The sequence below is a fragment of the Geotrypetes seraphini genome, chromosome 7 (assembly GCF_902459505.1).
Source record: "Geotrypetes seraphini chromosome 7, aGeoSer1.1, whole genome shotgun sequence".
In the NCBI taxonomy this organism is placed as follows: domain Eukaryota; kingdom Metazoa; phylum Chordata; class Amphibia; order Gymnophiona; family Dermophiidae; genus Geotrypetes; species Geotrypetes seraphini.
Genome location: NC_047090.1, coordinates 41,834,770 through 41,862,598, shown reverse-complemented (window position 1 = coordinate 41,862,598; position 27,829 = coordinate 41,834,770). Strand labels below are relative to the sequence as shown.

Here is a 27,829-nt window from a genome sequence, read left to right as displayed (position 1 = left end):
ATGAGTGGATTCCTGTGCTATAAACTCTTGTTGCAGTTCTAAGGAAAGAGGCTAAATTGGAAAGCTTTTTAAAGTAAAATAATATACCACCTAAAAGAAACGAATAATAATTGAAATGTTCTTAGATATAATTGATTTAATATAATCATTCTTATGTATTTAAAGATATACAAATACAGAAAATAATCTTTCAATACATAAGAATGAAAAACTTTTTACTTATTCTTATAGTTAATAATAAAAGAAAATATACAAAAATAGAGAAAAAAAAAATGGTAGTACTTTAGATAATTGTTAATAGCTTGTGGGAGTTATCTAAATCTAACCTCAACCTGCGTATCCAAGTTTTCGTAATTAATAAGGGGGGGAAGGGAGGGATAAGAGGGATGGGAGGGTATAAAAAGGAAATATATAAGGAATTCATGGGAATAAAGGAAAAAAGAGAAATGAAATACTTAAAACATTGGGAAAATATACATAATTTAATACCTGAAAATTTAAAAATAAATGGATATTAAAATTATGTCTTTAAATGTTAACGGTCTAAATCATATGATAAAAAGGAAAAAAGCACTATTATTTTTAAAAAGGCAAGATGCTGATATATGCCTTATACAAGAGACCCACCTCTCACATATAGAATCTAAAAAACTAGAAGGAGGCTGGGTCAAACAGTGTTTTTTCTCACCAGCTATAGGGAAAAAGGCAGGTGTTGCTATTTTAATTAACAAAAAATGCTCTGCTTCATTTAAACTAAAAGCTTCAGATATTCATGGAAGATGGATAATGGTGGAAATGAATATGGGAAATACTACCATGACGTTAATCAATATATACGCCCCTAATTCGAACCAAAATGAATTCTTTAAAACTCTTCAACAACTGATCACACCACTGGCTACTTCAAATCTTATAGTAGCAGGGGACTTCAATGCTGTAATGGATCCTTTATTAGATAAAAACCCAGGTAGAGTTATGAAATCTATGGGACTAGATAATTTGATTCAATCTTGTGATTTAATAGATATATGGAGAATACTTCATTTTGATGGTCGGGAATTTTCTTTCTGTTCTCATGTTCACAATTCTTTTTCAAGAATCGATTATATCTTTACTTCAAAACATCTTGCACATCAAGTGACACAAGCAACCATTGATCCAATTATTCTATCTGACCATGGTGGAGTATGGATCAAAATTAAAACTACAAATCAAAATAATAATAGACCAATTTGGAAAATGGATAGTACAATGTTGGTTGACAAAAATTTTTGTGAAAATCTTCTAATAAAAATGAAAGAATTTTTTCAAATAAATGATAATGATGATATTAACAGAGAAACTTTATGGGATGCCTTTAAGGCAACAATTAGAGGACAAATAATTTCCTATTCGGCTTTTCTAAAAAAACAAATTAAAAAACAATTTTTAATATTAGAAAAAGAGATTAAAAATTTAGAATCAAAACTTATAGAAAAATGGGAATATTCTATTCAACAAGAATTATTAAAATTAAAAGGTAAATATAATGAAATCTCATCTAAGATGATTAGGAAAGATTTATTTTCTCAACAAACATTGTACTATGGTAATTCAAACAAATCAGGAAGAATATTGGCAAACTATCTTAAAGCGAAAAAAAGAAAAACAAAAGTAATAGCAATAAAAGATGAAAATGGAAATACATATACACAAATTGAACCTATTTTAAAACAATTCTTAAAATTCTATAAATCTCTTTATTCTTCCGAAAATTATCTAAATAAAGAAAAAGATGGTTTTGAATTTTTAAAAATGTTAGAGGGTCCAAAAATTCCTGAACATATAAAACGAAGTTTGGAAGAACCAATATCACTAAAAGAATTAGGAACAGCTTTGAAGTCCCTTAGAGTTGGATCCGCTCCAGGTGGTGATGGATATACAGTGGAATTTTATAAAACATTTCAAAACTTTTTATTACCCTATTTATTAAATCTTTATCAATATCAACTCAATAAAGGTTGTATTAAAGGCACTATAGCAGAATCTTTGACTATTGTTTTGCCAAAGTCCAATAAAGATCCCACTTTGGTATCAAACTATAGACCAATATCTTTAATAAATGTAGATGGAAAATTATTAGCAAAAATACTTGCGCTAAGATTAGCTAAAGCTCTCCCCCATATAATAGGTATGCATCAAACAGGATTCGTTGCTCAAAGACATTCATCTCACAATACCAGATTAACATTCCATATGTTATATTTAACAAAGAAAATTAACGAACCTACTTTTGCAATTTCATTAGATGCAGAAAAGGCCTTTGATAGAGTAGAATGGCCTTTTATGTATCAAGCAATGGAATGGTTTGGTATAGGTCCTGGATTTATACAAATGATACAAACAATGTATAGCTCCCCTTCTGCTAGACTATATATTAATAATACGTTTTCAGAAAAATTTAATCTACAGAGAGGAGTTAGACAAGGATGTCCCTTATCCCCTTTGCTGTTTGATATTGTTTTAGAACCCTTAATATTAGCTATCCAACAAGCTAAGGAGATACAGGGTATACCTCATTCAGATAAAGAATATAAAATATCTGCTTACGCAGATGATTTATTATTATATCTGAAGAATCCAGAATCCACCATTCCACATCTACTTGAATTGATTGAGAAATTTGGAAATTTTTCAGGATATAAAATTAATTGGAATAAATCAGAAATTCTTCCACTAAATATACATTGTACAAAAGGTTTATTTGATACATTCCCTTTTGTTTGGAAGGAAGAATATATCAAATACCTTGGAATTTTGATAACAAAAACAGTAGATGAAACAATGAAAATTAATGAAAAATGCTTATTACAAAAAGTAATAGAAATGTGTGAGCAATGGAATCCTTTGCATTTATCTTGGTGGGGAAGAGTACAAACTGTAAAAATGATGATTTTACCGGTAGTATGTTACCAAATGGGGATGATACCAGTTTTCTTTCAAGATACGTTTTATACAAAAATAAATAGGACTTTGACAAAATTTATATGGCTTAATAAAAAACCAAGAATTGCTCTAGCGTCATTACAAAAACCAATTAAGGAGGGAGGGGTAAATTTTCCCAATTTCTATAGGTATCATCAAGCCTATATCTTACGTCATGGTATGTATTGGATCCTCCCAGAACCCACAGATAATATTCCAGACTGGTTTTGGCTAGAATGGAGGCTTATGTTTCCATTACGTCTTAATCATGTAATTAGTATCAAGATGCCAAGGTTATACAAAGATCATAAAATATTTATGGATACCTGGAAAACTCTAAAATACATAAGTAATCTTACTCAAATTCCAATTAGTAAATCAACCAACCAAACTATATGGCTAAACCCCAAGATCAAAATTGGCGGTTTTAAAGTCATCTGGAAACATTGGATGATAGCAGGCATCCGCACTCTGGATGATGTAATTAAAAATGATAAATTGCTGGAGTTTTCACAATTGCAACAAAAATTTGGTCTCAATAAAACACAATATTTTAAATGGTTGCAATTGAAGCAATCTATTCAGAAAGGGTTCCCTGAATGGAAAGATCTCGCTAAATATCATAGTTTGGAATTCTTATGTTTCCAGATGGACTCAATAGGTCACAAAGCCGCACAGTGGTATAAATTAATATCTGGATATATAAATAAAAAACCAAAAAATGGTCTTAGAGACATTTGGAGCATTGAGATAAAACACCAAATTAGTGCATCTCAATGGCCACGACTTTGGTCTTGGAGGCTAAAATGTACGGTGTCAGCATCTATGAGACAAACTTGGTTTTTTCTTCTTCATAGAGCTTTTTGGACCCCTACTCGTTTACAAAAAATAGATAGTTCAAGATCTAATAGATGCTGGCACTGTCATATTGAAATTGGGACATTAGATCATCTTTTATTCTTTTGTCCATTTATCCTATCATTCTGGAAATCAATTTGGCCCCAAATTAACAGAATGTTAGAAAATCTAGTAGCCTTGACATATGATACTATATTATTTGGAACAACTATGAGAGCAAAAAGCCAAATTTCATCCAGTAATAACAAACTTTTATTTATTTTAACTGGAATTGCAATACAACAAATTACATTCAATTGGAAACAACATGATAGATTGAACTATATGTTCTGGTGGAATTCGGTATGCCACATATACAAAATGGAACTTGCTATTGCAACACACAAAGGATACATGAATAAATTTAAAAAAATATGGGGACCATTAACCGATTTTTGTAATTAAGGATAATTTTTCCTATAAATAACACTGGAAACATCTAAAGACCGTTAACATGATTTCTCTAATGAATTTTTCCCATGATAAGATAATTGTAAAGAGGGAAATGGGGTGGGTTTTTCAATTTTGATTATTACATACTAAATTAATATTTAAAAAAAAAATATACAATAAAATTGATTTATGTATTATTGTTTGGGAAGGAGGGTGGGACAGGGGATTATTATATTAATGTTATACTTGATATTAATATATGAGTTAGTCAAGTGTGTATTTAAGTTTCTATTGAGTTTATTTGTAACACTTGTTGTAACACAAAAAAAATGAATAAAGATTTAAAACAGAGAAATCTTCTTTAGTAGTCCAGAGTGTAATGCAGGGAATGTATGTGCTTGGCACAACCAGCAGAGGACAAGTAAATGCTAGACATGAGGGCAATAGAATAAATCATCTCTCTAGATACTGTAGATCTCTATATCTATATTTATGACAGACACATACCTTACATGTAGTAAATAAACTATTAAAGATAATCTACCCTAATAAAAACGGCTCAATTTTTTATTTCATTGTTGAAGAGAGGGGTATAAAGAAGGTATAAATAGGTAGCAGAAAAAGAATTATGGAAAAGTGCTTTGACATACCATAGAATTTGGATTTGGCCAGGATACTGCCACTAAGACAAAATCCATCCTTTCTGTTGCTCACATAGAAAGCAGAAATTGGAGGGTGATGTGAAATCTGAAAATGAGATAGACCAAGCTGAGTGTACTGTGGGTAGGAAAAAATAATTTTGGTACGAACAAGCTACAGAATACCAGTGCCAATGTAAGCAAAAGTCATCTAACCTTGCCATTCATCTAAACCTGGTTTTGTGCCCTAGATGCATGATATACTGTTTTTTAATTATTTCATGTTTTTCAAAGAAAAGTACAAACTACTGGATCTAGTTGGTGCCTTTAAGATCCAGAATTACAAACATCAACAATTACTAACAAACCACCCCCTTATAGCCCTCTTACCATCCAACCCCAAGCCCCCTAGTTGGTACATTTCAAAGAACCTATCTCTTTTTAAATACGTATACCAAACCTCTGAATGCGGTATACAAATACCCTGTCTATATAATAAATGTCCCTCAACTTTGCCACCACTTCTACCTTCTATGTTATAGTCTCACTTGAACTACTATTTGGTGGCCTATAGTTTTAGAAATTCAGATTACTACACTTATATTCCACCCTCCTCTAGGTTTGCTCTTCTTATATAGGTAGCCCACCATACAGAAGTGATTTTGCCAATTCCTATCAATCATAAGGCACCTATTAATATGCAGCGCCTGTTTGTATTGTGTATGGGTATATATAGATGTCTGTTGTATGCACCCTGTCCATTTTTCTCCCTACTTCAATGAAATGAAGTAGGAATAACATAGAAACAAGACAGGAGTAGTCTTGGCTTACTCAATGTTAGTGGTGTCAGACTAATAAAATCCCCTAAACGCACATCCAGTGGTATTCCAAAATGAGCTCAGTTTGGTGGAAAATCTGCAGACAACACTGGATACAAAGGCATTAGTTACCATGAATTGCTAGATATCATTTATGAAATATTTGATTCCACCTGAGGATAATTCAGTAGAGTTACAATTACAAAAACAACTAATGAATTAAAAAGATGTAAAACCTTTGTAACAAGATAATACCTGCTCAGCAATGTAGAAAGTTTTGCTGTTTGTCGTTGGATGAAGCCACATACAGCGGAAAGTCTCTCCAAGTATAGGATTGTATGGTTTCTTCAGTCCCTGTGGAGAAAGGCTACTGCTATTAGTCAGTCACTAGAAATAGTTCCAAATATTCTGAAGAGAGAGCAAATAACACAGCCCACTCTTGTAGGAGTGAATCATTTTAAAGATACCATGCTTCTACTTCCATGCCCTGGCACAGAAAAAAGGACTCCATCTGTTCCACCAGTTGTCTTTATGGCATTTTCCCCTTTATATGCAACTACCATCTCTCTCCAAACTTGAATGTATGTATATGGATGTGCACGTTAGAACCTCTTGCTTATCCCAAGACTAGCAGACACTGCATAAGGTCACTTAACAACATTTTGTGCCAGGTACTGCAAACATCACCTTATTAATTCTTCCAGCTTTAGTTATATAAAATGAAAGTCATTTCAAGATTTGTTGCCAAGTACTGCGTAGAACAGGGGTGGGCAACTCCGGTCCTCGAGGGCCGGAATCCAATCAGGTTTTCAGGATTTCCCCAATGAATATGCATTGAAAGCAGTGCATGCAACTAGATCTCATGCATATTCATTGGGGAAATCCTGAAAACCCGATTGGATTATGGCCCTCGAGGACTGGAGTTGCCCATGTCTGGTATAGAAGCTAGTCAAAGAACCTTTAGATTATTTCCCCACTCTCTGTGTCATTCAAGTACTATTCATTAAGAACTGGTAACACTAAAAAATTAAGATAATAGTGATTTTCTGCCAGGTAAATCAGGAAAATTTTGAACTTTCTTACATTTCTCTTGCAGCTGAAGTGGAAGGCTCACAGCTGGAATGATTTTTCCACTTTATTTCTGAAGTGGTGGAAAAGCACGTGAAACATGATGTAAAATGTGTTCTTTCTATTTGAGTTGAACATGTTTGTGTCTCAGTAAATCACAGCGTCTAAGCTGTATGAGTGTATAGGTAGTGGTGCCAGCAAATAAGAGGGCAGGGGACGGTTGTATGGATGAATAATGAAAGCTTAAAGACAATCTACCCTAATTTTCTTTCTTGTAAATCCACACTTTATTCCGGGACCAGTGGGTTATTTCCGTCTATCCACCAGGATGTTGTAGGAAGCCTCAAAATTCCACAAACTTAAATCCCTCACCCTCATATCTCATCAATTTGTCAGTGCCTGAGTTCCTCAGTCAGTCTAAAAGCAGCCAGGAACATCTGTAGAGGATAAAAATGAGAGAGAGGGGAATGGGGAGAACTCCCTGACAAGTAAATCAATTCTGCTTATATCAACAAATGCAAACCAGCAACAAAGAAAAATGAGAGAATAGGTTAAGAAACATTAGAAACAAAACAAAACAAAACAAAAAATGCAATAGGAAAACAGCCTGCACTAACAGAGACCCAGGTACATTAAGTAGATTGTGAGCCCGCCAGGACAGACAGGGAAAAATGCTTGAGCACCTGAATAAATTCATGTAAACCGTTCTGAACTCCACTGGGAGAACGGTATAGAAAAATTGAATAAATAAAAAATAAATAAATAAACTAAGTGCTAAACCTATTCTGATGGCACACTCATAAAAGCTGGTCAGAAAATAGAAATCCAGCTTATCAGTATTTGTAAAGGTAGACAATCGGCAAATCAACAAGGTATAGGGTGGGTTCCCAGAATAAAGTGTGGATTTAAAATAAAGAAGATTAGCAAAGGTAAGAACCTAATCTTTTGTTCTTGAACAATCCCACTTTATTCCGGGATCAGTGGGACATAACAGAGCAATCCCAAAATTCAGGGTGGGACTGATGAGCACGCTGCCAGGACAGAGGCACCAAAAGCAGCATCCAGCTTGGCCGCCACATCAATCCTGTAGAACTTGATGAATGTAAGGAAGACCAGGTAGCGGCCCTGCAAATCTCATCCAGAGAAACAGCTGATGACTCTGCCCAAGAGGACGAAACATCTCTGGTTGAATAAGCCCATACCACGAGGGGGGGGGGAGGCTTCTTCCCAGCCACCATGTAAGCCGTGGAAATGGCCATGCAAATCCACCTGGAAATGGTAGCCTTAGAAGCTGGCCTACCTTTGCGGGCAGGACCTGCCAGAACAGGTGGTCAGAGAGGCGAAACTTGTTGGTGACCTCCAGATACCGCAATAAAATTCTGTGCATGTCCAAGGACCGGAACATCCGATCCTGCTCCCTTGAACCAGAGGAAGCAAAAGCAGGAAGCTGGACTTCCTGATTCATATGGAAAGCGGAAACCACTTTCAGAAGAAAAGAAGGAACAGAATCTATAATATGCAGAAAGGGATCCCTGCAAGAGAGAACCTGAAGCTCCAAAATCCTGAGGTAAGCACCATCTTGATCATGAGATCCATCAGAGACCCTGCTCTAGAGGCTGATACAGCAGATGAGCCAGAGAGCAAAAAACCAGATTAAGATTTCAGGTCGGGCAGGGAAGGCACAAGGGAGGCCTAAATCACAGAGCACCCCATAGAAAACAAACCACAACCAGATGAACTGCCAATAAGCCCCTCGGGGAAGGAGGGCCCATACAGAAAAGACCGGAAATCTGTACTCGGAGCGAAGCAACCGCTAGACCTTTCTTCAAGCCACCCAGCAGAAACTCTAGGACCCAAGGAATCAACAGAAGATATGGGTCCACAAGTCTCAGGGCACACCAGGCCTGGTACACCTCCAAAACTATGCATAGGCCACCACTGTGGACTTCCGTTTGCTGTGAAGCAACGTGGCAACCACAGAAGAATAGCCCCGGCTGGTCAAGGCCGCACACTCAAGAGCCATGCCATAAGACCAAAGCGGTCTAGATCCTGCATTGCAATCGGACCCTGAGTGAGAAGGTGAGAATGACAAGACAACCAGAGCTCCCGATTCTGCTTGAGCTGAACCAGGTTGGTATACCACAGCTACTTTGGCCAAGCAGGTGCAACCAGAATCACCAGAACTTCGCGGGCCACATACAGAGGAGGACCTCCCATGGCCAGGGCTGAACCAGAATGTCCAGACTTTCGCTGCCAGCCTTGTGACAATGACTGAAGAATCGATCATCTTTCTTGTTGGCCACAGATGAAGAGGACCGATGTCCCTTGGATGAACCCATGTACGGATGAGAGCACCTGAAAGGATGAAAATTAGAATGTCCCAAACCCCTGGAATGGCAGGATCTATTCATAGGCAACAACTTGGGTCTGTGATCCTGTACACTAGCCATAAGGTTATCCAGACCCTGGCCGAACAGCAGCTGTCTCTTAAAGGGCAACCAACTCAAGGTCGCTTTAGAAGATGAATTGCCAGACCACTGCCGAATCCAGAGCTTTCTGCAAGCCAAAACGGAATAGGCGGCAAGCTTGGTGAAAACTTTCAAGATGTTGTACAAGGCATCAGCTATATAATCCACACTGGAAATTAGAAAATCCAAATCATGAAGCACCACAATATCAGGATCATGGCGCAGCTTGGAATGGCACGCCCGAGTCACAAAAGAAGAGGCCGACGCCACCTTAACTCCAGCAGCAGCTGAATCAAACAGATAATTAAGGACAAAATCCACACATCTGTCCTGAACATCCTTCAGGACTATTCCCCCATCACTGAGGAGAGATGTGCCCTCGGGGAAGCAAAGCGCATGTTAAAGGCATCTGCCATGGGATATAGCCGTGCCATGGCATGAACACATTTCAAGAGACCCTCTGGAATCTCACTGCTGTCCGTAAGAATCCATACAAGATCAGGATGATCAGGAAAGGAGGCATATTGTGGCCTCTGGTCACTCTTGAGGAACATTCTGCAGTGGTCAGCTGCTCAGACTGTAGCTTCGATTCCTGAAGAGATTCTGAGATCAAATCAACAAGGTGCATGTGTTTGAAGAATCAGCACACAGTGGGATCCTCCCCTAAATCTGGGCTCCACACTGATCTGGATCCTGGATATTTACCAAGTTTGCTACATCTGCAACTGCCACAGTGCCTCCCGGCAAAGCAGAGGTATGGAAAGGGTATCTGGCACGACTACGGGCACAATCATATTTCCTGCCAGTACTCCTGAAAGAAGGCAAGTGAAAAGACCCAGGTCCAGAGGAGCAGAAGTCCCTGTGACCGACACAGGAGCCGGTGGAAGGGAAATAGACAGACTTTTAAACTAAGTAAGCCTGATAAAGCATATTCATAAATTCTGGGGAAAACCCATCCTTCGTGGCAGAAGCCGACCACTGCACATCAATTTTGGACTGTTTGGAGGATTTGCAAGGTTTCATGCCAGCGACACGCTTGCATTTTGCTGAAAAGTTGCCTGTGCACTCTCCAGGGTCCACCAATGCCATTTTCGTGGGAGTCCGAGCAGAAAGCGCTAGAAGACCCCTTGAAGGTTGAAGAAACCAAATCTGAGCAAGCCTCGCACCTCTCGTGGGCCACAGTGCATGTGAAACACGGCTGCACATCCGATAGCCATCCACCACAAATGAGGCATGAATCCATCCCATCCTGCCTTGGGGAGGCCATCTATGCAGTTTTCTCCCAAAAACGAAGCTTGGAAATAGAAAAAATATGCTTAAATTCAAATCGGGAAAAATCTAAGATGGCTGATGTGGATGCCGATTTTGATTCAAATTAGCCTGGGAAAATCACAGGAACCCTCAAAAACCAGTGACTTGTGGATTTTAGAGGTGGGTAGGGGTAGGGAAACTACTCAAAACCTCTTTTTAAGGACACCCCCCCACACACACAAATCGCTGATTCAGGCTGTCATCCTGTATTCCCTGTGATGTGCTGAATGGGAAACACTGCAGACAGAGATGAAAACAGTTCATATGGAAAGCCTTTGCTTCAGAGAACTGGAAATCTGGATTTCAAATCTTCTGACTGCACCACCGGCCTGACCATCACAGCCGGAGACCTCCACCACTCTCTGATACACTGTGCTGTCTGGCTCCGATCCTGGTTGCGCCCCCACGGAACTGCTCAGCCTGCGCTGTACCCACTAGCACAGGGGTAGGGAACTCCTGTCCTCAAGAGCCGTATTCCAGTCGGATTTTCAGGATTTCCCCAATGAATATGCATGAGATCTATTTGCATGCACTGCTTTCAATGCATATTCACTGGGAAATCCTGAAAACCCGACTGAAATACGGCTCTCGAGGCCTGGAGTTCCCTACCCTTGCACTAGCAGATGAACCTGGGGTGAGCAAGCTCCCAAGGGAGCAGTCCATGAGCCACGATCTGATACGCAGGCTGTCCAGGGGGCTGACAAGCAGGGAACCCTCTAGAAGTAGACTTTTTACAAAGGTCTGCGATCTACTGCAGTCAAGGATGTTCCTGCAGGGAACCTCCACAGTATGAGGGCGAAAACCATGAATGCAAAATACTGAAAATACGTGAAAAACACGAGCAGAAAAGATAAGCTCTTACAGCCTGGCTTGTAGAAAGAAAGACTGAGGAACTGACACAGTGATGAGGTATGAGGGGGAGGGGTTTAGTCTCTGGAATTTTGAGGCTTCCTACAAAGTCCTGGCATTACAGAGTACATTACAGTGGGCATTACAGTACACAGTAGGTGGAGTGTAACGAATGAACAAATGGAGTGGTTGAGTGTTACATGCATAGTGCACAATTTCCCTCTTGCATGTTTCACTTCGCCATGTCTCTCTTATGATGCCTTTCTATCCTTCACCCCTCATTCCCTTCTCCTGTTCTTCCTCCCTCTCTCCTTTATTTGCATTCCTAGTTCTGTCAGCAGTAGCTCCTCCTCTGTTTTGGCCCATGAGTTTTACGTTTTCCTCTAGCCAGATTGCACCAGATCCCTTAATTGCTTCCATAGCAATGGTTCCCTAGCCACTTGGCCTTATAACATAATATAAAAACTTACTTCTGTACCACAGTACTGTTAAGTTCTATGCAGTTTACAAAAGTTAGATAATTACAATTATATGAAGTATTTTAGTTACCTAAATATCTAGTGAACAGATATGTTTTTCAAATTTCTCCTAAATAATTGATAGTCACAATTAAAAGATTTAAGTTCTTGTCCCAAGGTGTTGCTTGATAAGACAGGAGACGATGATATCTTTTAAATTTACATCCTTTAACAGATGGAAAAGTAAACAGTACATGTGAGTGTCTAGAATGTTTAATATTAGCAAATGTGAACAAGTCCACAAGGTAATTAGGTATAAGGTCAGATGACACCTTTTAACAGATACAACCAAACTTAAACTTCACACAGGCCTCTATTGGCAACCAATGCAATTCACGAAAGAAAGGGGTAATATGATCAAACTTTTTCAAACTGAAAATAAGTCAGACCACTGCGTTCTGAATAATGCATAATTTATAGAGATTTTTTTGAGTGCCTGCCAAATAAAACAATATTACAATAGTCCAGCTGACTTGGAACCAAGGATTGCACCAACAGTCTGAACGGTGAATCATCAAAATTTGCTCCAATGGTACGCAGCTTCCATAATGTATGAAAACCTTTCCATACTAGGGCATCCACTTGATTCTTCAGTCAAATTCTGGTCCAGAATTACACCCAAGATCTTAATGGTCTGTTGGATTGAGTAGGTTATCATGTTTATGGTAAGTGATGTTTCATCCAGCTGTGCAGGTCTCCCAAGATTGCACAGCTTTCAGCATGTGGCACATGGATTTCCTGCCTACTATATCTCTAGCTGCCTCTGTGCGTCATTGCTGGATTGGGTTGTGAATTGCATGTAATACCACAAGCAGGCTGCATATGTGCCATCTGCCCAACCCCAGCTGTATACAAAACTGTCATTTGAAAGATACTACTATTACATATTACTAATAACTGGAAAGACCATAGTAGGCTTAATTTTAATTTCTGGTGGAACTCGTTATGTCACATATATAGAATGGAAAGATCATTGGCGATACAGAATGGAAAATATAAAAATTTTATTAAAATATGGGAACCATTAACATCTTTTTGTCATGATTAAATGCCATTTTTCTATTAATTATACACCACTTAATGTTGGGTGGGGGAAGGGTTTCAAGTATAGGGTTTATGATCTTATAATGAATAAGGGGCTTTGAGGGAGGGTGGGGGAAGGTTATATTCTATTTATAGGATATAATGATAAGTTGTTCAAGTGGTCAAATTAATAGTGTTTATTATGAATTTCTGTACATTTGATGAAAGTTTAAAATTCAATAAAGAATTTAAAAAAAGATACTTTCATTGTTGCACACAAAAAAAAATTTACACCTGCTCTTCAAAGTGAATTAAAGCATAGAGACCAGTGCAGAACTCACTTTTGGTTTTTTGTAGAACCCTGAAAGATACCATTTTACCACCTTCTTCATTCGGTTGTAAGCATTTTCTTCAACTGCAGCCCTAGAAAGAATTGGTAATACTTGTTAGTTTTTACAAACTGCTTTTTATTGTACTGTTACATCAAGAAAAGCTGAACTGAATTATATGAGACTAAGTACAAATACATACATAAAGCAGGGCCTTTGAAATAATCGAACATGTTAGAAAACACCCAGGGCACAATTTGCATGTTTGGGCTAGAACTGTTTTAACAATGAATAAGTGGCCAAAAGATGCCACATGACCACTGAACACATGACCACTGAAGGGATGAAGGCAGGACTTCCCCACCCTCCCCTAGTGGTCCCTGATCCTCTCTCAATCCCCAAAGATGTAAAATAGAACATAAAACAGTACATACTTGCCTGTATGATAGTTCAGATGTTATGGTCAGTCCTAGTAGAGCAGCAAGGAGGTTCCTGAAATAGCCTAGTGGATGGTGCAGTGGACTATAGAGATAGGGACTCAGGCCCATATCGCACTACTGCACTTAAGGTGGATTATGTGAGCCTTCCAAAATCCACCTAAATCCCACTGTACCTACATATAGGTGTAGGCATAAGGGCTATTGGTGTAGTGTTTACAGTTGGGTCCAGTAGGTTTTGGAGGACTCACCATACACTAGAAAGGGGTTGTGGTGAGAAGTATACCAGGCCTATTTATGGGACATTCACTGCAGTGTCCCCTAGAGTGCCCCACTGCTCTGCTGGGATGTCTGTGCGGCCAGTCTACTAGAATTGCTGGCCTCTCCTACATCCCAATGGTTATGTTCATTTTTCTTTTGGACCTGTTTTGAGGGGTTTTCGAAAATATTTCAAAAAGATAGACTCACTGAGGACAAGCATATCTAAGAAATGGCCATTTTATAAACAAACAAGATAGACGTTTTTCTGTATCTCCTCCCATACTGTTCTAACCATTACACTTTAGGAATTAGCTCAAATTGTGATCCCAGTTAGGACAGTTAGAGAAATCCAATGTGTCTATTACTTTATATAAATTGCTTTACTTGGTGGGGGGAGTCCAAACTATTAAAATGATGATATTGCCTGTGGTTTGTTATCAAATGAGTATGATACCAGGTTTTTTTCAAGGGTCCTTTTATAAAAAACTAAATGGTATTCTTACAAAATTTGTTTGGCTGGGTAAAATGCCTAGAATTGCTTTAGTATCTTTACAAAAACCAATTGCGGAGGGTGGGGTAAATTTTCCAAACTTTTATAGGTATCATCAAGCCTATATTTTATGCCAGGGTATGTATTGGGTCCTCCCAAAGCTCATGGAAAATACCCCGGATTGGTTGTATTTGGAATGGCGACTCTTGTTTCCTCTAAATTTATCTCATGTTCTCAGTATCAAGATGCCTAGGAAATATAAAGAGAACAGAATATTGATGGATACATGGAAAACATTGCGATATGTTAGTAATTTAACACCTAACCCAATAAATAAATCAACAAATCAATCTATATGGATAAACTCCAAGTTTCAAATTGGCGGATTTAAAATCGTTTGGATTATTGCAGGTATATGGACTTTAAATGATGTTATTTCAAATGGTAAACTGCTTGATTTTTCACAGTTGCAACATAAATATGGTCTTAATAAATCACAGTTTTAGATGGTTGCAACTGAAGCAGGCTATTCAGGAGGGGTTCCCTGAATGGAAAAATCTCAATCAGTATAGTCTGGAGTTCTTATGCTTTCTTGGGGCACCAAGCCGCACAGTGGTATAAATTGATATCTGGATATATGAATAAAAAACCAAGGACTGGTCTTAGAGACATTTGGAGCATTGAGATTAAGCATCAAATTTCTGCGTTTCAATGGCCACGAATTTGGTCTTGGAGAATGAGATGTACAGTGTCCGCATCTATGAGACAAACTTGGTTCTTTTTGTTACATAGAGCTTTGTGGACCCCTTTTCGATTACAAAAGTTAGATAGCTCTAAGTCTAATAGATGCTGGAATTGTAATCTGGAAGCAGGGACTCTGGACCATTTAATATTCTATTGTCCCTGTATCATGGCCTTTTGGAAATCAATTTGGTCTCAAATTAATTGCTTACTAGAAAGCATAGTTACTTACCGTAACAGGTGTTATCAAGGGACAGCAGGCACATATTCTTAACTGATGGGTGACGGCACCGACGGAGCCCCGGTACGGACAATTTTAGAGTGATTTCACTCTAAGAACTTAGAAAGTTCTAGTTAGGCCGCACCGCGCATGCGCGAGTGCCATCCCGCCTGACGTAGGCGCGCGGTCCCCAGTTAAGATAAGCCAGCTAAGAAGCAATCCGGGGAGGTGGGTGGGACGTAAGAATATCTGCCTGCTGTCGCTGGATAACACCTGTTACGGTAAGTAACTGTGCTTTATCCCAGGACAAGCAGGCAGCATATTCTTAACTGATGGGTGACCTCCAAGCTAACAAAAAGAGGGATGGAGGGACGGTTGGCCATTAGGAAAATAAATTTTGTAAAACAGATTGGCCGAAGTGACCATTCCGTCTGGAGAAAGCATCCAGACAATAATGAGAAGTGAAAGTATGAACTGAGGACCAAGTAGCAGCCTTGCAGATTTCCTCAATAGGTGTTGATCTGAGAAAAGCTACAGATGCTGCCATAGCTCTAACCTTATGGGCCATGACAGAACCTTCCAGTGTCAGTCCGGTCTGAGCATAACAGAACGAGATGCAGGCAGCATTCCAATTGGAAATCGTTCGCTTAGCAATAGGATGACCCAACTTACTGGGATCAAAAGACAGGAAAAGTTGGGGAGATGTTCTGTGTGGTTTGGTGCGCTCCAAATAGTAAGCCAAAGCACGCTTACAGTCCAAAGTATGCAAAGCCCGTTCTCCGGGATGAGAATGAGGTTTCGGGAAGAAAACAGGTAAAACAATGGACTGGTTGAGGTGAAAGTCAGAGACAACCTTAGGGAGAAACTTTGGATGTGTACTCAGAACTACCTTATTATGATGAAAAACAGTGAAAGGTGGATCCGCCACTAGTGCATGTAACTCACTGACCCTCCTGGCAGAGGTGAGAGCAATAAGAAAGACCACTTTCCAAGTGAGAAATTTGAAATGAGCTGTGGCCAATGGTTCAAAAGGAGGCTTAATCAAGGCAGAAAGAACCACATTAAGATCCCAGACAACAGGAGGAGGCTTGAGATGTGGTTTCATATTGAAAAGTCCCCTCATGAATCTGGAAACCAAAGGATGAGCAGTAAGAGGTTTGCCTTGGATTGGCGCATGAAAAGCCGTAATGGCACTGAGGTGGACTCTGATAGAGGTAGACTTGAGACCAGAGTCAGACAAAGAAAGAAGATAATCCCAACACCAGTTCTACTGCTAGAGACGTTGGATCATGAGTATGCAAAAGGCACCAGGAAGAAAACCGGGTCCACTTCTGTTGATAGCATTGTAGAGTGGCCGGTTTCCTGGAGGCATCAAGAATAGAACGGACAGGCTGAGAGAGATGAGTGTAAGTTGAGCTCAGCCCGAGAGATACCAAGCTGTCAGGTGCAGAGACTGCAGGTTGGGATGAAGGAGGGACTGCTGATGTTGAGTAAGCAGAGAAGGAAACAGTGGAAGAAGTATGGGCTCCGTGGAACTGAATTGAAGAAGAAGGGAGAACTAATGTTGCCTGGGCCACTGTGGAGCAATGAGAATCATGGTGGCTTGTTCCCTCTTGAGTTTGAACAAGGTCCGCAACATGAGAGGTAGAGAAGGAAAGGCATAAAGGAACCAACCGGTCCAATCCAGGAGAAAAGCATCGGCTGCCAGACGATGAGGGGAGTAAAGTCTGGAGCAAAATTGGGGCAGTTGATAATTGTGAGGCGCCGCAAAGAGGTCTACTTGAGGAGTGCCCTATTGAGTGAAAATGGACTGGAGTGTCATGGGATCAAGAGTCCATTCGTGAGGCTGGAGAATTCTGCTGAGATTGTCTGCTAAGGAATTCTGCTCCCCCTGAATGTAGACAGCTTTTAGGAATAAATGGCAAGCTGTCGCCCAAGACCAAATCTTTTGGGCCTCGTGACACAACAGGCGAGAGCCCGTCCCATCCTGTTTGTTGATGTAGTACATTGCAACTTGATTGTCTGTGCAAAGGAGAAGAACTTGAGGAAAGAGGAGATGCTGAAAAGCTTTGAGGGCATAGAACATCGCTCCGAGTTCCAGGAAATTGATGTGATGTTTCCTTTCCTGGACAATCCAAAAACCTTGAGTCTGGAGGTGATTTAAGTGAGCTCCCCAAGCATATGGGGAGGCATCTGTGGTGATGACCAGTCGATGAGGAGGCAGGTGGAATAGAAGGCCTCTGGAGAGATTGGAGGATTTCAACCACCATTGAAGAGACTGCTGAAGACACAATGTCACAGATATGTGCCGTGAACAAGGGTCCGTCGCCTGGAACCATTGAGTGGCCAGTGTGCACTGAGGAGTCCGCAGGTGAAGACGGGCGAGGCCATGTGACCCAAAAGTACCATCATCTGTTTGGCCGAGATGGAAAGTTGGGTGAGGATCTGCTGACATAGATGGAGAAGAGTCTAAAGGCGGTCGGGTGGAAGAAATGCCGTCATGAGAACAGTGTTCAATATCGCACCAATGAATAGTAGTCTCTGAGTGGGGATGAGATGTGACTTGGGAAAGTTGACCTCGAAACCCAGAATTTGAAGAAAAAGATGGTGTGGTTCATGTCCTGGGATACCTCTTGAGATGAAGGAGCTTTGATCAACCAGTCGTCCAGGTAAGAAAAGACCTGGAGATGATGAGAGCGTAGAAAAGCAGCCACCACTATGAGACATTTCGTGAATACCCTGGGAGAGGAGGCCAGACCGAAAGGTAACACTTTGTACTGGTAATGACAGCGATTGATCATAAATCGGAGGCACTGTCTGGAGGTCAGATTGATCGGGATATGTGTGTAGGCCTCTGAGATCGAGGGAGCATAGCCAGTCGTTCTGATTGAGAAGAGGATAAAGTGTGGCAAGAGAGAGCATTTTGAACTTCTCCTTGACCAAAAATTTGTTGAGATCTCTGAGATCTAAAATGGGTCTGAGGTCTCTGGTTTTTTGGGGGACCAGAAAATAGCAGGAGTAGAATTCCTGCCCCCTCTGAACTAGAGGAACTTCCTCTATGGCGTTCAGAAGAAGGGATTGGACCTCCCGAAGCAGGAGGGAGGACTGAGAGGGGTTCAAAGCAGACTCTTTTGGAGGACTGTGTGAAAGAAGAGTCTGGAAATTGAGAGAATAGCCGTGGTGAATGATGTTTAGAACCCACTGGTCTGAAGTGATGAGCTCCCAACGGCTGAGGAAAATGGGAAGACGTCCTCCGATAGGTTGAGGCAGAGGAGAGGATGGTGCAAGATTGGCTATGTCCTGGAGAATTAAGTCAAAAGGGTTGAGTAGGCTTAGGTGGAGCAGCTGGTTTTACTGGTTGCTGCTGTTGTGAACGAGGCTGCTGGCGTTGTTGCTGACGTTGTCGCCGAGGTTGCTGATGAGACGGTGGAAGGGGATGAGCAGAGTAGCGGCGTTGATAAGATGATTGCTGGCGAAAAGGTCGAGCAGGTGGAGGCTTCTTTTTGTTTTTCAGCAACGTATCCCATCTGGTCTCATGTGCAGACAGCTTTTGTGTGGTAGTATCCAGAGAATCACCAAATAACTCGTCACCTAAGCAAGGAGCATTGGCAAGGCGGTCCTGGTGGATAACATCAAGTTCTGAGACCCTAAGCCAAGCTAAACGCCACATAGCAACAGACATTGCTGTAGCCCTAGAGGTTAGTTCAAATGTGTCATAAATAGAAAGGACCATGAAATTCCGAAGTTGTAGTAAACTGGAAGTATATTGCTGAAATAAAGGGACTTTACGGTCAGGGAGATACTTCTGAAGAGAAGACAGTTGTTGGATGAGGTGCTTCAGGTAAAAAGAGAAATGAAAAGCATAATTACCTGAGCGATTGGCTAGCATAGCATTTTGGTATAGACGCTTGCCAAATTTATCCATGGCCTTACCCTCTCTGCCAGGAGGGACAGAAGCATAGACACTAGTGCCCGCAGTCTTTTTTAAAGTGGATTCGACCAGTAAAGATTCATGCGGGAGTTGGGGCTTGTCAAAGCCGGGAATGGGAATGACTTTGTATAAAGTCTCTAATTTGCGAGGAGCACCGGGGATGGTCAAAGGCGTCTCTAGGTTTTTATAAAAAGTTTCCCTCAAAATATCGTGGAGGGGTAACTTGAGAAATTCCTTTGGGGGTTGATCAAAGTCCAAAGCCTTGAGAAATGCCTTAGACTTTTTGGATTCAGCCTCCAAAGGAAGAGAGAGAGATTCACACATTTTCTTCAAAAAGTTTGTAAAGGAAGATTGATCAGGTTTAGTAGAAGGATCCTGTATAGAGGGGTCCTCCTCAGCAGAAGAAACCTTGTCATCGGATACCAGAGGCTCTTCGGAGTCATCCCAAAGATCAGGGTCCCGTAACCGAGAACAGCGAACTCGGGAGACCGGCGTCGAAGGTTCGGTATGCAAGGTTTTGCGGACCGACTTCCCCAACCGCAGGGATGCGGTACCCGGAGAAGTTAAGAGATGGCCGGTGCCGAGACTAGTCTGTAATCGGTGCCGTCTCGGAGATCGATTGAACCACATGGTGTAGGCCTCTCAGTTCCACAGACAGAACAGGCATTGAAACTGAAGAGGCGGAATGGACCGGTACCAATAGAGTGGAAGCCGATAATAGAGGCTGCTCTACGGCCGGTACCGGATGCTCAGACCGGACCGGGACTGGAAGGTTCGGTGCCAACAGAGCAGGAAGGAGCTGATGCAATTTCTCTCTTAGTTGGACTTGGAGGACAGCCGCAATACGGTTATCCAAAGAAGGCACCGGTATCGATTTCTTTTTCTGCGGTACTGCTCGACGGCCAGAGGATGAGGAGGCCGATGATGAGGCGCTCACCTCTATAGGGGCAAAGCGTTTACGGGGACGCCTCGAGGTCGGCAGGACTTGACTCACTGCCGCTTCGACCGGAGGCCGCTCCAGTGAAGAGGAAGACTTCTTAGCCGGCTTACCTGGGGGGTTCGACACCGGAGCGATGTCATGCGGTGTCGAAGAAGTCGGCGCCGGTTTAGAGGGGGCTGCCGACTTCGGAATGGATGTCGAGGGATCTGCCATCTCGGCACCGAAAAGAAGTTTCTGCTGAATCTGCCGGTTCTTCAAGGTGCGCTTTTTAAGAGAAGCGCAACGGGTGCAAGATGAAGCCCTATGATCCGGACCCAAGCACTGGAGACACCAATTGTGGGGGTCGGTCAAAGAAATGGGGCGTGCACACCGTTGACACTTCTTAAATCCCGGCTGCGGGGGCATGAAGGTAAAACGGCCTCCGCTAAATCGAAGGTGGAGGTTTCAATCGTGTCAACAGGCCCCACCGGGGCGAAACTGAAATAAAGAAAAATGAATGTTTTTGTTTGGGTTTTTTTTGAAAAAAAACTAAAAAAAATGAAAAGAAAATAAGGAAGAGAAAACTTCCAGAGAAAAACGTGCGAGTGGGAAGGGAAGAAAAAACTTTTCAACGGCTGTTGAAAAAAACGCGTCTTCTTAGCTCCGCGGAAACTAAGAAACTGGGGACTGCGCGCCTCCGTCGGGCGGGAGGGCACTTGCGCATGCGCGGTGCGGCCTTAGAACTTTCTAAGTTCTTAAGTGAAATCACTCTAAAATTGTCCGTACCAGGGCTCCGTCGGTGCCGTGACCCATCAGTTAAGAATATGCTGCCTGCTTGTCCTAGGATAAAACCATGTAACATTATCATGTGATACAATTCTGTTCGGGATGTCAATGAGAACAAAAAGTCAAATTTCATCAAGCAATAATAAACTTTTATTGATTATGACAGAGTCACCATACAACATATCACCAGTAATTGGAAAAATTACAATAGGCTTAACTATACATTCTGGTGGAATTCGTTATGTCATATTTATAAAATGGAAAGAACAATTGCCATACAAAAAGGGAACTATGGGCCACATTTTGGATTTGTAGTACTTGGAGGGCCGCAGAAAAAATAGTTAATGTCTTATTAAAGAAACTAGTCTTTAAGCCCGTTACATTAACGGGTGCTAGAATACTGTTCACCCTCTATGTTGCCCCTTCCATTCACTGCCCTCTCTTCTCTTTCTTTCTCTCCCATATGGCCTCTCTCCATCTCCTCCTTCCTTTTGCCTTGGTCTGGCATACCTTCCTCCTTCCCTCCAAGGCATTCTCTCCCCCTCTGCTCCCTTTCCTCATTTAACTACTTCATTGGTCAGCAGCAGCATTCACAATTCATTGCTGTTGCTGGCTTCAGGTCTTTCTCTCTGGCCGGTCCTGTCTTCATGAAAACAGGAAGTAGGCAGGACCGGCCAGAGAGGAAGGCCTGAAGCCAGCAACAGCAGCGAATTGTAAACGCTGCTGCTGCCTGAAGCACCCGAGGCAGACGCTTCTCTCCCCTCCCAGCCCAACCCCCGCTGACTCTGCGACCCTCCCAGCAAGATGACTTTAATATCAAACCTCCCTCCAGCGTTGGCAGTCGCTGCACGTTAAACAGGCTGCTTCTGCTTTCTTCTGCTGTTGAGGCTCTCTGTTGCGTCATTGATGACGTAATCAGTGAAGCGGCAAAGGGACTCAACTGCAGGAGAAAGGCCGAAGCAGCCTGTTTAACATGCAGCGAGTGCCAACGCTGGAGGGATGTTTGTACCGGTGCAGAAGCGATATGTCTCTCCCCCTCCAGTACCTGTGCAGCACTTTGCTGCGGCGCATCCTCCCATGGGGGGGGGTTGCACAGTGTGAGCGGGTGAGAGCGGCGATCTCCAGTTGGGGGGGGTTGCACAGTGGGAGCGGGTGTGAGCGGCGATCTCCAGTTGGGGGGGGAAGGGGGAGAGCGGCGATCTCCAATTGGGGGGGGTTTGAACAGTGGGAACGGGTGAGAGCGGCGATCTCCAGTTGGGGGGGGGGTTTGCACAGTGGGAGCGGGTGAGAGCGGCGATCTCCAGTTGGGGGGGGGGAGGGGGTTGAGAGCGGCGATCTCCAGTTGGGGGGGGTTTGCACAGTGGGAGCCGAGTGAGAGCGGCGATCTCCAGTTGGGGTTTTTTTTTATTTTTTTTGTTTTAAGTTGAAAGCCGGCGCTGCAGCTCCTCTCTCGATCCTGGTGCAGTTCGAGAGAGGAGCCGGTACCATTGACAGTGAGAGGCGAGGGTGAGGAAGGCCGCTGCAGCTGTGTAATTTTTTATTTTTATTTGAAAGCCGCCGCGAGCAAGTGGTGACGTAAAACCCGCGCATGCGCAATCGTGTTTTCGTGACGGATCAGGGAACACGTTTTTTTTAGTGCGCATGCGCGGCCTACCATTTTATTATATTAGATGACAACTTTGCATGAGGTAAAACTCTTTATAGTTTATAAATCTTTCCTTTAACAGTTAAAGGAAAGATTTATAAACTATAAAGAGATTTACTTTATGCAAAATTGTCATTAACTATTTTTTCTGCGGCCCTCCAAGTACCCTATTTTTTCTGCAGCCCTCACATTTAAAGTTTAATATCTTTCCTTTCTCAAAACTGACACATTTCCATCATTATATTGAAAATAAAATCATTTTCCCTACCTTTGTTGTCTGGTGACTTTATTTTTCTGTGCATTTAACTATGTTTCCAGGGTCTTCTTGTCCTTTGACTGGTTTTCTGTCCATCTTCACTTTCTGCCTTGCATCCATCTTTGGCATTAACTGCTTTCTTTTCATAATCTACGTTTCCATGTCTTACCTTCCCTTCTATCTCTCTCTTCTTCTGTCCCTATTTCCATGGTCTGACATCTCTTTCTTTCCTTTCTCTCCCTCCTTCCTTCCTTTTCCCTGGTCTGGCATCTGTCTCCTTCCCTCCCCCAACTTTTTATTTCTTTCACCCTGCCCCCTTCTTTCTTTTTCTCTTTCTCTGTGCCCCCTTTTTCTGTCTTTCTCTCTCCATGCCCCTTTCTGTCTGTGTCCCGTCTCCCTTCTTTCTTTCTTTCTGTGTCCCTGTCCCCCCCTTTCTTTCTTTACTTCTCCCTGCCCTCCCCCAAGCCACTACCATCGGGGAATAGGCCGCCACCGCCACAATTGGGGAACAGGCCACGCCGAGGTCTTAACTCTCCCTGTTTATCTTCCCCAGCGCGGGGCCGACCAATTCTCACCACTCGACGTCAATTCTCACGTCAGGGAGGGACTTCCGGGCCAGCCAGGCAGCGATTGGCTGGGGAAGATAAGCAGGGAGAGTTAAGACCTTGGCGCAGCCTGTTCCCCGATTGCGGTGGCTTGTGGGAGGGCAGTTGGAAGGGAAGTAGATTGGAGACCCCTGCTTTACTCAAGGACAGATTATGGGCCGCAAAATACTCTCTGGGGGGGGCCGCATGCGGCCTGCGTGTTTGAGACTGCTGTTGTAATGAATAAACATCATTTTCCGCTGAAAGTATATTTATACGTAGGGGGGATGGTAGAAAGTTCTTTTAAAGGTTTAATCAATAGATAAGAATACTATATTTATATGATATTTTGAATTAAAATATTTGTGGGAAGGGTGGGTGGGGAGGGAATAAATTTATGTATGTAAAATGACAATTGAATGAATTTCAAGTGATGTGTAAAAGTTTTAAATGATGTAATATTGTGTACTTGATGTAAGATGAAAAAATGAATAAAGAATTTGATTAAAAAAAAATAATAAATTGCTTTACTACAACAAGTCTGGGAGGGGGCAGGGGGGACACTGACCTGAATATAAGCTGAGACCCCTATTTTTGGGCCATTTTTTTGGCCCAAAAATCTTGGCTATATTTAAGTATATATGATAACCATCTTAAAAGGCAAAGCAGTTTCCTATTTTTATAAATTAAAGCGTGTTCACTACTATACTGTTTCAGTTGATACTTATTCCAAATGGTCTCATCTACTCAATACTTCATTGACTCAGGAGGAATGAATGTTTTTTGGTCCAAGGACCACTCTTAGCTGCAGGTCTCTCTCAATCTCTATATTTCCTTATGTGGAATGCTACTTGGACACCTCACAAAATGCAGAAAGCTAAATTATTGGATGACACCTGTTGGAACTGCAAATCAACATCTGGTACTCTGAAGTATCTACTTTTGAATGTTCACATGTAAAACCCTTTTGGATAGACATTTGGAATACTATCAAAGAAACCTGGCAATTCAGGCGAAATAAACTTTGAAATCATAATTCTCCGCTCTCTGCGTCTCTCCTTTAAAAACTCTGTTTGTAAACCTAAATTGATAGATATCTGATTTCAATGGGTATGCATCAGGTGTTAAGAAACTAGAAATTGACTCATTTTTTGAACTACACTTTCTGGTGGAATTTTGTTGTCTTACAAATGATATGAACAATATGTTACTATTCAACAATCCTTATAGTTTCCTATAGATTTATATTTGCAGAACTGCCACAAAATTCATTAATATACTTTTGTTGCTGATAATTACATTTATCTCTATAACCTGACTAATTTACTTGCTCTATTTCTCATGATATCCTTGATTGAGTGTATTTCCATGTTTAACTTTTGTGTTTTCTCAAAATTCAATAACTTGAACTAAAAAAAAAAGATTGTTGAGACTTCTGCTGTGTTTAAGGATGAGACTTTTGAGTTCTTTGTTGTTTCTGGCGCCTATGTCGTGGAGTTCTGGAAGATAATGATGGCATATACCTTCGTTTGGAGTAAAAAGAGGAGCGTTTTTGATTAAAGTACCTCTCAGTAGTTAGTTTGAGGCTTAGATGACTTTGTAGATGATGTTGTCGTCGAATCTTCATACCTCTATTTTTTGAGTGGCCTCTTCAATCTTGTCCCCAAGCAGTTCCTCTCCTTGATATATATTGGCCAGCTCTTTCCTCAGCCTGCAGCAGCAGACCCTTCATACCTTTCCCTATTCTTCTTACATTCCTATCCATTCTCAACAACTCCTCCTCCTCAGAACAATCACTGATTCTGCTGGCTTTCTCCAAGGCCCTGTTAAAGTCTCACTCTCTCTCACAGTTTTCCTCTTGGTTGGGTCCCACTACAGCCTCTGCACTAGAAGGGAAGAGGCCCGATATCTAGAGTGGGCTAAATTCTGAAAAATATGCAGCCAATTATTTTTGCCTTCCAGACAGTTAATAATCCTAGTCTCTTGAGTCCTGTGCATATCTGACAGGGCACCCCTAAAATTTGGGCCCTAGTCACATGTTTAGTTTCCCTATGCCTTAATCCAACTCTGTCCAGGTTGATGGGCAGATTAGGAGTCACTAGAAAAATGAAACATCTGTATGTGATCTGCAAACAAGTAGTACTTCACCCTTTTTTGTTTTTAAGATCACACATAGCATTTGAACAAATAAGGGGCTAAGACAAAGCACAGCAGTATTCAGCTACTCAAACATAAGAATTGCTGCTGCTGGGTCAGACCAGTGGTCCATCGTGCCCAGCAGTCCGTTCATGCGGTGGCCCTCTGGTCAAAGATCTGTACCCTAACTGAGATTAGCCATACCTGAGTACGTTCCGGTTCAACAGGAACTTATCTAACTTTGTCTTGAATCCCTGGAGGGTATTTTCCCCTATGACAGACTCCGGAAGTGCATTCCAGTTTTCTATCACTCTCTGGATGAAGAAGAACTTCCTTATGTTTGTACGGAATCTATCCCTTTTCAATTTTAGAGCGTGCGCCCTCATTCTCCCTACCTTAGAGAGGCTGAACAACCTGTCCTTATCTACTAAGTCTATTCCCTTCAATACCTTTAATGTTTCGATCATATCCACTCTCAATCTCCTCTGTTCGTGGGAGAAAAGGCCCAGTTTCTCTAATCTTTCACTGTATGGCAACTCTTCCAACCCCTTAACCATCTTAGTTGCTCTTCTCTGGACCCTTTCAAGTAGTACTGTGTCCTTCTTCATGTATGGTGACCAGTGGCTGGACGTAGTACTCCAGGTGAGGGCGCACCATGGCCCGGTACAGCGGCATGATAACCTTCTCCGATCTGTTCATGATCCCCTTCTTTATCATTCCTAGCATTCTGTTTGCCCTTTTTGCTGCCGCCGCACATTGCATGGATGGCTTCATCAACTTGTCGATCATAACTTCCCAAGTCTCTTTCCTGGGAGGTCTCTCCAAGTACAGCCCCGGACATCCTGTATTTGTGCAAGAGATTTTTGTTACCTCCATGCATCACTTTACACTTATCCACGTTGAACCTCATCTGCCATGTTGATGCCCATTCCTCGAGCCTGATTATGTAACGTTGCAGATCTTTGCAATCCCCCTGTGTCTTCACTACTCTGAATAACTTTGTATTGTTCGCAAATTTAATCACCTCACTCATCTAACCAATGACCAGATAGTTTATAAAGATGTTGAAGAGCATGGGTCCAAGCACCGAGCCCTGCAGCACCCCACTGGTGATGCTTTTCCAGTCCGAGTATTGTCCATTTACCCCCACTTTGCTTCCTATGCTTCAGTCAGTTTTTAATCCACGTGAGTATTTCACCCTCAATGGCTCGCAATTTTCTGAAGTAGTTGTTCATGTGGAACCTTGTCAAACGCCTTCTGAAAATCCAGATATACAATGTTGACCAGGTCGCCCATGTCTATCTGTCTGTTTACTCCCTCAAAGAAGTGCAGCAAGTTTGTCAATCACGATCTTCCTTTGCTAAAACCATGCTGACTGGTCTTCATCAGCCCGTGTCCGTCAAGGTGATCAATGTGATAGGCAAGCTTCAGATGACACTCTTTGGAGGCTTTGTTCCAGAAATGACTTCCCAAACTGTTGCTCTAGTACCTCCCTTATACATCAAACATAAAAAATATTTTTACTTCAGAAAGCAGGTGAAAGCTTGGTTCTTCTCCAAAGCCTTTAATGGAAGAAGCAACTAGCTGCACACAGGAGGACTAACACAGGTTGGACATACTGTAACAGGTCTTGCTTATTACACATACCCTGAGATCAATTGTATGCACTTACGACACCATGTGCATTTTTTCCTTAAGTCACCCTTATCTTCTATCTTAACATCTGTATGTTCCATCTCTGTTTATCCCCATGCCATTTACTAAGATAGTGTGTATTTTTAGTGTGTATTGTGTTGACATATAATGTATACCGATTGAATATTTTTGCTGCTGTAGTTAATTGCCTATATCCAGTTTATACTTGGGTGACATTCTTCAAAAAGGCAGATAAATCAAGAAGCAGAAAAACAGTAGTATCCCCATTTATTGGCTCACTGGCGTCCTGTTGGCCTCAGAGGAACACTCCTGACCTGGGAATTAAAGCCAGATGCTCTTCATAGCAGTACACAGAAATACCAATGAACCACTTGGCTGATCTTTAATGAAATCTCTCAATTCAATAACAGTTAACCTAGTAGAAAGTCAAATATTGCCATCTACAGTGGTCATGATACAGAATAAGAGCTTGCCAAAATCTTTTTTTTTTT

The 27,829-nt window shown here is 41.6% G+C and overlaps 1 protein-coding gene across 3 annotated transcripts in view; it reads right to left on the bottom strand.

Annotated features, from left to right (window-relative positions):
* OSBPL8 (oxysterol binding protein like 8) overlaps window positions 1-27,829 on the bottom strand; it is a 247,305-nt gene that overhangs the window by 84,563 nt on the left and 134,913 nt on the right. For all 3 annotated transcript variants that reach the window (XM_033951170.1, XM_033951168.1, XM_033951171.1), the window contains 3 exons: window positions 13,289-13,370; window positions 5,966-6,064; window positions 4,905-5,001 (listed from right to left, as the gene is read on the bottom strand). In XM_033951170.1, the coding sequence (XP_033807061.1) occupies window positions 4,905-5,001; window positions 5,966-6,064; window positions 13,289-13,370 (278 nt within the window). The remainder of the gene's footprint in view (window positions 1-4,904; window positions 5,002-5,965; window positions 6,065-13,288; window positions 13,371-27,829) is intronic.